At 42.8% G+C, this 12,674-nt stretch overlaps 1 protein-coding gene and 1 long non-coding RNA gene across 2 annotated transcripts; both read left to right on the top strand.

Annotated features, from left to right (window-relative positions):
- The first annotated feature begins 3 nt into the window (after positions 1-3).
- On the top strand, positions 4-5,191 carry LOC137095234 (uncharacterized). The gene is made up of 3 exons (XR_010908818.1): positions 4-178; positions 4,481-4,551; positions 4,837-5,191. It is a non-coding gene; the product is annotated as an uncharacterized lncRNA (long non-coding RNA).
- Positions 5,192-7,214: 2,023 nt separating this feature from the next.
- On the top strand, positions 7,215-10,244 carry LOC137095606 (U7 snRNA-associated Sm-like protein LSm10). The gene is made up of 2 exons (XM_067462380.1): positions 7,215-7,220; positions 9,778-10,244. Exons 1-2 carry the CDS (start codon positions 7,215-7,217, stop codon positions 10,117-10,119), a joined length of 348 nt encoding a protein of 115 aa, XP_067318481.1. The 3' UTR covers positions 10,120-10,244.
- Positions 10,245-12,674: the final 2,430 nt, after the last annotated feature.

The raw sequence follows: 12,674 nt of genomic DNA, 5'->3' as shown, positions 1-12,674 counted from the left end.
GAAGTGAGAGTCTCCAGACAGCGGCCTCTGCCAGAGGGAATGAGCATCCGCAAGGGTGACGCTACTGGACCTATGCTGGGCTGCAGGGAAGGAGGGAGGAGTCGCCCGGGTCTCTCCCCTGCGCCCGGGTCTCTCCCCACAAAACTACAGAGGTCTTATTGGGCCGAACAAGGAGAAGGTTAGGAAGGCCAGAAAAAAGCAGCTGTGTTTTGATAGAGTTTCTTCACGGTTTTATTGACTTTAGGCATGTGCTTCTAATCCTTTGATGTTTCTGCTCTATTTCAACGTTTACATGTTTTGAGAGTTAGTAATATGGTTATGGTTATAATTAGGTGGTTAAAGTTTCTTCCAGCAATTTTTACCCCAGCCTTGCATAATTGTTCCATTATAATATACAGATTCACAATATGTTTAGAATCCTAGAGTAGGAAGGGACCTCCAAAGGCCATCCAGTCTGTCTTTATGTAGAAAAAGCACTATCAGTAGGCACAGTGGGTTAAGCCCTTGAGCTGGCAGGACTGAAGACCGACAGATCAGAGGTTTTAATCCGGGGAGAGCGCGGATGAGCTCCCTCTATCAGCTCCAGCTCCCCGTACGGGGACATGACAGAAGCCTCCCACAAGGATGGTCAAACATCCGGGCAATGTCCCCTGGGGAACGTCCTTGCAGATGGCTAATTCTCTCACACCAGAAGGAACTTGAAGTTCCTCAAGTAGGCTGTTAGGAATTGTGGGAATTGGAATCCAAAACACCTGGAGGGAGGGCCAGAGTTCACCCATGCCTAGTCTAGCACATCTGAAAAACCAAATTGGAAAAGGCTGAGCTACAGCTGTAGAAATGTTTATTTATTCAAGTTTGGACAGATTTTTTTTAAAAAAGAATAATAATAAAATGGCCAGAAGCAGAAAACCTTCAGGGTAACCCATCTAGAGAACATTCTGTTCAGATAATTATGACTTCCAGTAATTTCAACTATCTGGGTGTAGATGGGGTACCACTCTGCTCTAGACAAGAGTTCTGCAGTTGCAGCAGCTAAATGCACAAAAAAATTCAACAGGTGTTGCTCGTCTGTGCTTAACATGAAGAAACGGTATTTGAGGAAACATGTTGGGATTTTTTTCTAGTAATGGGCTAGAAGGAGAAAATGCAACCATTCTTCATGTAACTTTATTTTCTCCTCCTGATGATACAATGCAGGATCTGTTGTTTTAATTTGTGTTAGATTCCAGTTTGTTTTGTAAGCTGGTCCGAGCCCTAGGGGAGTGGCGGCATTTAAGTTTGAATAATAAATAAATAAATAAAGACTGATGGGTCTCCTTTTGAGTTGACTGGGATTATCAATGGAAAACATAAACACTTGTTTTGTGCCAATTTTGTTTAATGCAAGCAAAGTTGATCCACTGACAGTATCAACATTAAAAACAAAAACATACACAAGTAGACACTAATCACTATCCTAAAGGAGCCCCCGGTGGCGCAGTGGGTTAAAGCCCTGTGCTGGCAGGATTGAAGACCAACAGGTCGCAGGTTTGAATCCGGGGAGAGGTGGATGAGCTCCCTCTATCAGCTCCAGCTCTTCATGCGGGGACATAAGAGAAGCCTCCCACAAGGATGATAAAACATCAAATCATCTGGGCGTCCCCTGGGCAACGTCCTTGCAGACGGCCAATTCTCTGACACGACAAAAAAAACTATCCTAAAACTCCCGTAATAGTGAACTAACATACATTAATACTTGATTATGTTAAAAGATAATTAAAATATCATTAAGATGCCCAGGTAAAATTACATACCACAAAAGTTAAAAATGAAGGTTAAAATAGACCAGCTGTTACACAATCCCAATCCCGTTCAAATATCTGCATCACCCCTACAGTTTAACCCAATTGCCTCCAGATAAGCAGTTCTCAGCTGTGTTGCTTTATAAAGAAAAAAGGGCTGTTTGGGGTGCATTCTGCCAGCCATTAAGAATGTAGTTTTGATATGGGGATCCCTGAGAGTCTGATATGGGGATCCCAAAAACAATTTCTGGCTACAAAGCTACTAATGTATTTTGTCAGTTGCACTAACCAAGAGGACTAATGTTGGTTTTTAGTCTGCTCTAATAGGCATAATTTTGGTAGTCTATCATCTGCCGTGGCATTTAGTTTTATCCAGTATTTATATGCCCTAATTTTGGATAAACCATAAACTGTATATACTCCTGTTTCTGCTCTCACTGCTGCAGCTGAGGTCCTTTTATCCACTCCCAGAAAGATACACAGGTGCTGTACTTGAGATTGCTCTAATAATGATACCTGGTTTAGGCCCCAGACTTCCGCTCCGTACAGGAGCATGGGGGCAACCTTGGCCTTATATACTTTAAGAACCATGTCTAAAGAACCTGGTTGGCTATGGTTTGTTAATTTTAGCAGTTGATTGGCCTGTGCTCTCGATCTAGCTGAGCTCCTTTGATGCCAAGCACCGGTCTCGGAAAATATGACACCTAGTTATGTAAAAGTGCAAACCTGCTCTATTGGTTCACCATCCAGAAGCCATCTATAAAGGCCCTATATCCAAGGAACTACTTTTTTTCAGGGAAGAAGGAACAGGAAAATTTAAAATTAGTGAATCCCACAAGCTATAACACTTATAAGGAACTCACAGGAGGGAGACTGATAAATCAGGGGAGGATATATCTATGTATATGTATATCTAACTGAAGTCTGAACTGAGAGGTTTTGTAACTGTTTCTTCAATTGGGGTACGCAGCCACCTTTCTAATATTCAGGCTGAGAGGATACTTAATAACACTCTTCCGTGTTACCATGGGGTTTATTCTCCTCAGAGGGTTTAAATATCAATGACATACACACCAAGGCTGTGGTAAAGAGTTAACTACAGGGTTAGTCAAAATGAATAGGCCAATAAGAAAATTAATTGTACCCGAATGTATGTTTACTGTAACCAAACCACAGCTACGTAGCGACAGATAAACTATCAAAGTTTTTTTTGAGCAACACACATGTACGTTAATGCCGCTAGGCGTCGCTAGGAGTCGCTGTTTTCAAAATGGCGGAATCAGGCAAAGAGAAGGCGTTTTGTGTGATGACATTTGCTAAAACAATGTCAGTAATTACGGTCCAGCGAGAATTTCGAGCCAAGTATGGCAAGGAACCACCTCATCGACATTCCATTGCGAGGTGGGTAAAGCAATTTGAGGAGACGGGCTGCTTATGCAAGGGTAAAACCACAGGACGACCGCGTGTCTCCGAAGACACAGTGGAATCCATTCGTGCATCCTTTCAACGAAGTCCCCAAAAGTCGACAAATCGTGTTTCCATGGAATTGAACGTTCCGCAAAAAACTGTGTGGCGCATGTTACGCAAACGTTTGCAGTTCAAGCCGTATAAATTGCAAATGGTGCAGGCTTTGAAAAAAGGTGACTATTCGAAACAACACGATTTTTGCGAATCAATGCAGCGAAGACTAGAGGAGGAAGGCTTTGCCAACAGACTGGTCTTCAGTGACGAGGCAACGTTTCACCTGTGCGGGAAGGTCAGTAGGCATAATCTCCGCTTTTGGGGATCTGAAAATCCTCATGCCGTATTGGAACATGTAAGGGATTCGCCGAAGGTAAACGTTTTCTGTGCAATAACCAACTGTCACGTGTTTGGCCCATTCTTTTTCGCGGAGAAAACCGTAACAGGCATAGTGTACGCTGACATGTTGTCTGAATGGTTGATGCCACAGTTAGAAGAGAAAGTGCCCGATTTCGTATTCCAACAGGACGGTGCCCCTCTGCATTGGCACAACAGTGTACGCGAGTACCTCAACGAACACCTTCCCAGACGTTGGATTGGCCGTGCTGGAGTGACTGATCTTCCATTCCTCCTGTGGCCCCCCAGGTCCCCTGACCTCACACCATGCGACTTTTCTCTCTGGGGGTATGTGAAAGACACTGTGTTCCGACCTCCATTACCGCTGACCTTGGACGACTTAAAACTGCGCATATGTGCTGCATTCGATGCCATTACGTCGGATGTGCTGCAACGGATGTGGAATGAACTGGACTATCGCTTGGACGTCTGCCGTGTCACACAGGGCGCCCATATCGAACATCTCTGAAGGTGAGACAAAACTTTGATAATTTATCTGTCGATACGTAGCTGTAGTTTGGTTACAATAAACATACATTCGTCTAAAATTAATTTTCTTATTGGCCTATTCATTTTGACTAACCCTGTATAACAAAACGTTTATTTAACAGGTTTAAGTTCCCCTGGTACAAATGCATGATGGATTCAGAAGTAGTTCCGTGCTGGAATTAAAGGTTCTAGTCAAAAAACCTTTAAACTGAGAAACTCTTATTATTCCACTAAGCAGTTTCTCCAATACAAACAGGCCAATTCTCCAGGGTCTGTTTACACCAACAGTTCTTCCTTGAAGCAACTATTAAGGATTTATAACAAGCTAAACTTCCTTCTTTTTCCCTTTTCAGTTTCTAACTGCTATCCCCAAACTCCAACTCAAAACCCAACTGCCAAAACTCAAGCCTCAGAATTCAAAAAGGTAGCTTTTTTTCTTTATCTAACCAATCCTGGCCATCTACCCTTTTCTTCCTTAACAAGGACAAGCCCCCTCTAAGAAAACCTAACCTAAGATGATGTCTCCCTGCTTTCCTAATCTAAAATGGCTGCCGGGGCTTCACTAGGCCCATATCCTAACTGTTAAAGGCAAGGGTTCACCAACAACATCTATGTCTATTAGGTCATTTGCCAAATACCATTATGTGCCAATTTTGTTAAAATTCAGAGGTATTCTCAAACTGCAACTCATACTTACTTATTTTCTTAGGCAATCCCTCGTTGGCCAAGTACGATAGTCTTCCAGGATCAGAATTCTTGTGAGTCTGTAGGTGGCTGTGGAGCCCCATTCTTTTTTTTTTAAATCATCTTTATTGAGAAAAAAATCTTTTTTGTGCTGATATAGAATAGTGCAGAAAGACAAAGAAAAGGAAATGATAATAATAATAATAGTTAAGGAAAGAAAGAAAATAATAATAGAAAAAATTAAAAAAATAAATAATAGTAAATAAAAGTAGAGACAGATTGTTGTATGACTCCTTTGTTGACTTCCTGAGTATCTTCCCGGTGGTTTTCCCTCATCTTTCTTTTTTCCCATCTTCTTCTTCCCTCCTGTTTTCTCTTCCCTTCATATTATTATATGTCAATTTTTTTGTTTCAAATAATTTATTACTTTTGTCCAATCAGTGTCTTTTATTGGGGTACCTTTATTTTTTGTTATTAGGTATGTTAAGCTATCCATATTTTTAATATCTATAATTTTTTCTATCCAGTCACTAATTTCTGGCCTTTGTTTTGATGTTCTGCTACTTGGTCTCCCGATTGCTCACCTTGCGTTACCAAGTATATGTCTGCCGTGGTGACCCATCTTGCCCCAGCGGCATACGGAGATCTGAAAGGAAAAACTCTGTATCCGCGGTTTCAAGCATATCAGGAGCTCGCTACAGTTGTCATTGAGGGCAGGGGAGGCCCCCGCTTTCAAGTTGGTCTGACCCGCAGCGGAGAGTTCCGCAGTTCCTGGAAGCCCAAATTGGGGCAAACTAATGAAATGTGCCCCAACAGACAGCTCAAACAGGGACTGTACCAAGCCTCTATGCCTTTCTCTCACTTTTCCCCAAGCCCTAACTTTGTAACTATTCCCCTAATAAAGATACTTGAAATTGCAACTTTTTAACTTTCTAGCTTGATACTTTGTGTCACTTCTTGCCTGAACTAACTAAATGCATGAATTCAACCTTTTCCAGGCCACGGGGGACTGGCCGGAATGCCTTCCTGGCGTTCCGGGGATGCCGGATCCGCGCTGCTTGAAACCGCGGATACAGAGTTTTTCCTTTCTGATCTCCGTATCCACAAAATGGCGGATCGGCTCCATTTTAATGTCTTATTTTTCTGTACTAAATTCCAACTCTGCCATCTCGCTTTTCTTATTTTGGACCCCTACACTCGGGAAATAACCTCTCAAGTTTTGAGAATATATTTTATTAGAAACAGCTGATTGTCAAATGAGCCGGTTCCATTGCTGCTTCTCCATTGCTCCTCTCTGCCCCTCGCCTCTGCCAAGCTCCGGACCCGGGGACTCGATGCGGTTCCCCCATGGGACTTCGGGAAAGAGTCTGGCCATAGGGCCTCGGACCCTGAAAGGGAGTCCTAGTTTTCCAAGGACCAAAGCGTGAATCCATTGCAACACAGTTGGGGTTCCATCTGCCAGCCTTTGCAAAGACCGAGGACTTTCTGTTGCCTGTTTGGAATTTCAGAAAACACTATTTCCCCATGAACTTTCTTCAGAGACACTGGACTCAAAGTCTCCAAATGAAATTAAAATTTTTATTAAATATACTTGGAATGTGGGACAAGGATGGAGTTTATTGCTATGAAATGTTTATGATTTGGATGTATGTATATCTTTTTATGAACTATTCTTTGCCCTTTTGCTTTGCCCAACACTTGGCCCCTTCCCCAACCTTAGAGCGACGGCCAGGAAGCATTCAGCTGCCCGAGGGGGCTGTTGCCTTCACAAAAACAAACATTACACAAACTCTTGCATGAACAATAGCCCAGGAAGTTCCTATTGATTCTCTGAGTTAGGCTAATTGATAGGCATCTCCTCCAGTCAAGTTTTGATTAATAGAAACAATATGGGCCAGACTGTCCACAGGGGGTCTTCTGCCCAGCTCCATTTTTCCTCACCCAAGACACATGACAAACATCTCTTATCAGATCAGGGATAGGAAAACTCTTCTTAAATCAATCAACTTCTCATTATCAAGACAATAAACCAATCCTCTAGCTGGCCGATTTCCCGGACGCAGGGACATGTAGGTTTCAAGAATGTCATAATCCTATTACTCTCCATTGTCTCTGATCGTCGCGCCTCCTCTTCCCTGATTCGTCAATTCCCCGAAGCGGGGAAAGTGTCCTGATAGGCTCCCCCGAAGCAGGGAAGCCTCATGATTGGCCCAGGCTGAGGGCGGGCCGCCAAACCTCCTCCCAGCTGTTTGGCCACCAGCCAATCACCAGCAAGCCAAGCAGGGAAGGGAAGGCGGAAATTTTGAAATCTGTACATGTTTTTGCTATAAAAAACTGCGACACCTCACTTGTGGCTCTGACTCCAGCCATACAATCTTGGTTCTCAATTCGGGTGCCTCAGGGATGACGGTAAGAGGTGTGCCAACCTCTTTGATGGTCGGCTCATCAAAGCAACATCCATATCGTTTGTCCTTAGAATCATAGAATCAAATAGAATCAAAGAGTTGGAAGAGACCTCATGGGCCATCCAGTCCAACCTCCTTCCAAGAAGCAGGAATGTTGCATTCAAATCACCCCTGACAGATGGCTATCCAGCCTCTGTTTAAAAGCTTCCAAAGAAGGAGCCTCCACCACACTCAGGGGCAGAGAGTTCCACTGCTGAACGGCTCTCACAGTCAGGAAGTGCTTTCTCGTGTTCAGATGGAATCTCCTCTCCTGTAGTTTGAAGTCATTGTTCCATTGCGTCCTAGTCTCCAAGGAAGCAGAAAACAAGCTTGCTCCCTCCTCCCTGTGGCTTCCTCTCACATATTTATACATGGCTATCATATCTTCTCTCAGCCTTCTCTTCTTCAGGCTAAACATGCCCAGCTCCTCATAGGGCTTGTTTTCCAGACCCTTGATCATTTTAGTCGCCCTCCTCTGGACACATTCCAGCTTGTCAATATCTCTCTTGAATTGTGGTGCCCAGAATTGAACACAATATTCCAGGTGTGGTCTAACCAAAGCGGAATACAGGGGTAGCATTACTTCCCTAGATCTAGACACTATGTTCCTATTGATGCAGGCCAAAATCCCATTGGCTTTTTTTGACGCCACATCACATTGTTGGCTCATGTTTAATTTGTTGTCCATGAGGATTCCAAGATCTTTTTCACACGTACTGCTCTCGAGCCAGGCATCCCCCATTTTGTATCTTTGCATTTCGTTTTTCCTGCCAAAGTGGAGTCTCTTGTTAATTTTTTTCCAGAATTATTGCTACGATTTCCTCCCTTCAAAGGAACTTGGCCCAGGACAGAGGCTTCCAGACAAATAAATCACTTCAAACTGTTGGGGTCAAAGAGTCCTTGAAGTAATAAGTTGCCTCATAGTCTGGATACAGACCACACCAGTGTCTTGCACAGGAAACTTATTTTCGGTGGATGTCTTTTTGTTTACAGGATGCACTGCCACAAGGTGGATCCATCTGTCAGTCCACCAGTCCCATAGATGAAGGGTTATCAACATAAGTGCAAAAGGTGTGTCTCACCTTGCTTGTTTATAGAATTTGTTGTCAATGTTGTCTGTGGGGACTATGGGCCCAACAACAATGTTTACCATATTTATACCTCACTTTTCTCAACCCTAAAGGGAACTCAAGGTAGCTCTATACAAAGGCAGCTATTTGATGCCTTAGAACAATGTTCAATTAAAAGAAGCATTCTAAAATAGATTTTGAAACACATTTAAACATTTAAAAACATTGTGTTCACTGTTGATCACGCTATTCTGCAATTGTAATCTGGGCCGTTCCCTTGGATCTAGTCACAACGAAGATGGATTTGGTCACAGCGAAGGACATTGCTGAGCTCCCCTTTTTTGTTCTGTGTGAGTCAGCCCATAACTCACACAATGTGGTGGAGACTGCTTCTTTGGAAGCTTTTAAACAGGCTGGATGGCCATCTGTCAGGGGTGATTTAAAGTGTCTAATAAGTTTTCTAGAAGATTCCAAACTGTCTGCGCAGGCGCAGGAAATACCATATGTGCGAATTCACAGGTTACCACTCGGGAAACTACGGTTACAGATAAGCAACCTATATTTTCTGGATGTGTTTTCTCATGTTGTCTCTCATAGTTGAGGTCTTCCTATGATGTCTGTTATAAGCTTCTCTCATCTTTTTAAGTGAGAGAAGCTTTGTACAATTGGTATCTGACTAAATACTTTTCTCCCCCCACTGTATCAGCCCAATAGACCAATCTCCAACCTTCCTTTTTTGGGCAAGGTGTTGGAGCGGGTAGTTGCCTCTCAGCTCCAGGGTTTCCTGGATGACATCAACTATCTGGATCAGTCACAGTCTGGCTTCAGACCTGGTCACGGCACCGAGACGGCTTTGGTCGCCTTGGTGGATGACCTCCGCAGGGAGCTGGACAGGGGAAGTGTGACCCTGTTAGTTCTGGGTTGTTGTAGGTTTTTCCGGGCTATATGGCCATGTTCTGGAGGCAATTTTTCTCCTGACGTTTTGCCTGCATCTATGGCAAGCATCCTCAGAGGTAATGAGGTCTGTTGGAACTAGGAAAAATGGGTTTATATATCTATGGAATGACCAGGGTGAGACAAAGGACTTTTGTTTGCTGGGGCTAGCTGTGAATGTTTCAGCTGATCACCTTGATTTGCATTCAATGGCTTGGAAGCACCTGGGGGGAATCTTTTGTTGAGAGTGATTTCATGTGCCTGTTTGTTTCCCCTCTGTTGTTTTGCTGCTGTAATTTTTGAGTTTTTTAATACTGGTAGCCAGATTTTGTTCATTTTCATGGTTTCTTCCTTTCTGTTGAAATTGTCCACATGCTTGTGGATTTCAATGGCTTCTCTGTGTAGTCTGACATGGTGGTTGTGAGAGTGGTCCAGCACTTCTGTATTCTCAAATAATATGCTGTGTCCAGGTTGGTTCATCAGGTGCTCTGCTATGGCTGATTTCTCTGGTTGGAGTAGTTTGCAGTGCCTTTCAGTCTGGTGCTGCTGCTGCAGGGCCTGATGGGCCACATGACCCAGGTGGAACTATGGGATGAGAGCCTGGCGGTGGGGCGCGTGACCAACATGGATGCCTTCATGAACATCCGCCTGGGCCCCACTACCTTCACCGACCGGGCCGGGCGCACCTCCCAGCTGGAGGGCCTTTTCATTGCTGGGAGGAGCGTGCGCTACGTCCACATCCCGTATGATGTGGACATCCGCGCTGCCATCGAGGGCCAGCTCCAGCTCCTGCGCCATGTCCGGAGCTTCAGAGGAAGGGACAAGGGCAGCAAGGAGTTCCTTCACCAAAAGGACAAGTAAAAACAAGCCCGGGATGCGGAATCAAATCTCCCCCTTTTGAGATCAGGATACAGAATGACCTCGAAGCAAGCCTTTGGATTCTTCCACTGAGATCCAATTTTTGAACTGCTTCTTGAAAGAGGATAAAGTGGCATGGAAAGCCAGGAACAGAAAACTGAATCATTTTTCTGTTCTTTATTGCTCCTTCCCTATTTTTTCCGTTGGGTCCATTTTTCTAATTGAGGCTTCTTCCAGTGCAAGAAATGAAAGGTACTGCAAACTTGGGCTACTTTTATTTAGCCAAATATTTATTTCTCTTACAGCCGCAAGGCTCCTTTTTGGCTCAGGATTTGAAATGGCCTCCTTCATATGTATGTATGTATGTATGCATTCTCACTTGGATCCACTTTTCTAATTCAGACTTCTTTGTGAAAGTGGGAAAAGCCATGTGGAAAGACAGGAACAACAAACTAATTTGATAAACGAAACCTCCAAATGAAGACATTTTTGTTTCCCAAATAAACTTTTTCATCTTTTTTTTTAAAGAATAGTTTTTATTAATTTATAGTTTTAAAAAGATGGGGCAATGCTGCTCCTACATAGTAACATACAAACATATACATTGTAACAGTGCAATACATGTAACCTATAGACAATTACCCTCTTATTATACAAACCAGTGTTGGTAGATCTTTCAATCATGCTCCCCTCTAATCATAAGTCTGATTGATTTCTTTCTTCTACCGTCTCTTAGTATATCTTATAATAGGGGGAAGTTCTTTGTTGACCCTTCCCCCCTCCCAGCCCCCCTCCCCTAGTCTATTATACTACCTCCCTACCAAACAAATATAATGACACATGACAAACTTACAAACATATATAACAGTTATATAGATCTTTTGACTTCCAGGGTATTTAAGCGTATCGTTCCTTATATCTTTGTGGATCTTTTAGGTTTTATGTTGGTCGGGTACTCTTTTGGTCGGTTACTATTCTCTGGGTTTTCTCCTTCTTTCGTATTCTATTCCCTTTTCTTATTATGTTTCTCTAAGAAGGTTATGAGTTTGCTCCAGTCAGTGTATTCTCTTGTCTGTTCATTTTTCCTTAATTTCTGAGTTAGTAAGTCCATGTTCATAATATCCATGGATTTGCTCATCCACTGACTGAAGTCTGCTGTCTCTTTGTTCTTCCATAGGCGGGCCACACTAATTCGCGCTGCCGTGGTGAGGTAAAACAAAATTTTTTCATCGTTTTTGTTCATGGTTGGGTCATTCAAGCCCAGCAAAAAGTGTTCCGGTTTAAATTCCAAATTGATTTGCAGTATATCTTTTATCTTGTGGTGTACTTCCTTCCAGAATTTTCTAATGATCTTACAATCCCACCACATGTGTAGAAAAGTTCCCAATTTCTTTCCACATCGCCAACACTTTTTGTCAGATCTTCCTTTACTGTATTTCGCTATTTTTTCTGGTGTCTGGTACCAGAGATAAAACATTTTGACCCAATTTTCTTTTATCTCTGAAGCGTATGTGTATTTTAGTTTTTTTTCTCCAGATTCCCTCCCATTCCGACATTGTTATTGTGCGTCCTATCATCCTTGCCCATTTAACCATAACCTCCTTCACTTGTTCTTCTTCCGATGCCCATGATAGTAGTTGTTGGTATAATCCTTTAATCACTTTTCTCTCTTTATTTAGCATCTTGTCCCATACCTTCTCTTTCGTTTCAAAACCTATTTTGTTGTCTTCCTTAAATTTCTCATTTACCTGCCAATATTGGAACCAGGTGAAGTTCGATTCTATTTGCCTTATTTCCTCTAGCGTTTTTAGTTTTGGCCCCTGGTTAGCAGCCTTCAGGAGTTGTTTGTATCTTAACCATTTGCCTCCTGCCGTTTCCCTCCTTTGGTCTGCCTCGTTCGGGGAGATCCATGTTGGTGTTTTCACATACCATCTCCCCTTGTATTTGTTCCATGTTCTTATTAGAGACGCCCTGATGGGGTGGTTGGAGAAGTTCTTTTCTTTTGTGGCTTTCTCTCCCCATAGGTAGTTATGCCACCCTTTATTTAAGTCCTCCCCTTCCAGTGATAACATTTTGTCATCTTTTAGTGTTGCCCACTCCCTCACCCATGCAAGCGCTGCTGCATCGTAATAAAGTTGGAGGTCTGGTAATCCCAGCCCTCCCCTTTTCGGATCGTCGCACATGTTCCTGAATTTTATTCTGGCCCGCTTGTTCTGCCATATAAATTTATTTAATTCTTTCTGCCATTTTGCTATTATGCTTTTTGTTTTTATTACAGGGATCATGCGGAATAGATATAAGATCTCCGCTAAGATATTCATTTTTGTTAGTGCGATTCTCCCTAGGAGGGAAAGTTCCAACCTTTGCCATCTGTACATCTTTTCCTTAATTTGTTTCCATCTGGTGTTATAGTTATTCTTTATTAACTGCGCATTGCTAGATGTTATATATATTCCTAAATATTTGACTTTTGATGTGACTTCCACTCCTGATATTCTTTGAAGTTCTTCCTTTTTTTCCTTTGCCATATTTTTTACCAAAAATTTCGTTTTATTTTT

Source organism: Anolis sagrei, chromosome Y (genome assembly GCF_037176765.1).
Source record: "Anolis sagrei isolate rAnoSag1 chromosome Y, rAnoSag1.mat, whole genome shotgun sequence".
Lineage (NCBI taxonomy): Eukaryota > Metazoa > Chordata > Lepidosauria > Squamata > Dactyloidae > Anolis > Anolis sagrei.
The sequence above is the reverse complement of the archived record's forward strand: the minus strand, read 5'-3'. Positions and strand labels throughout refer to the sequence as shown.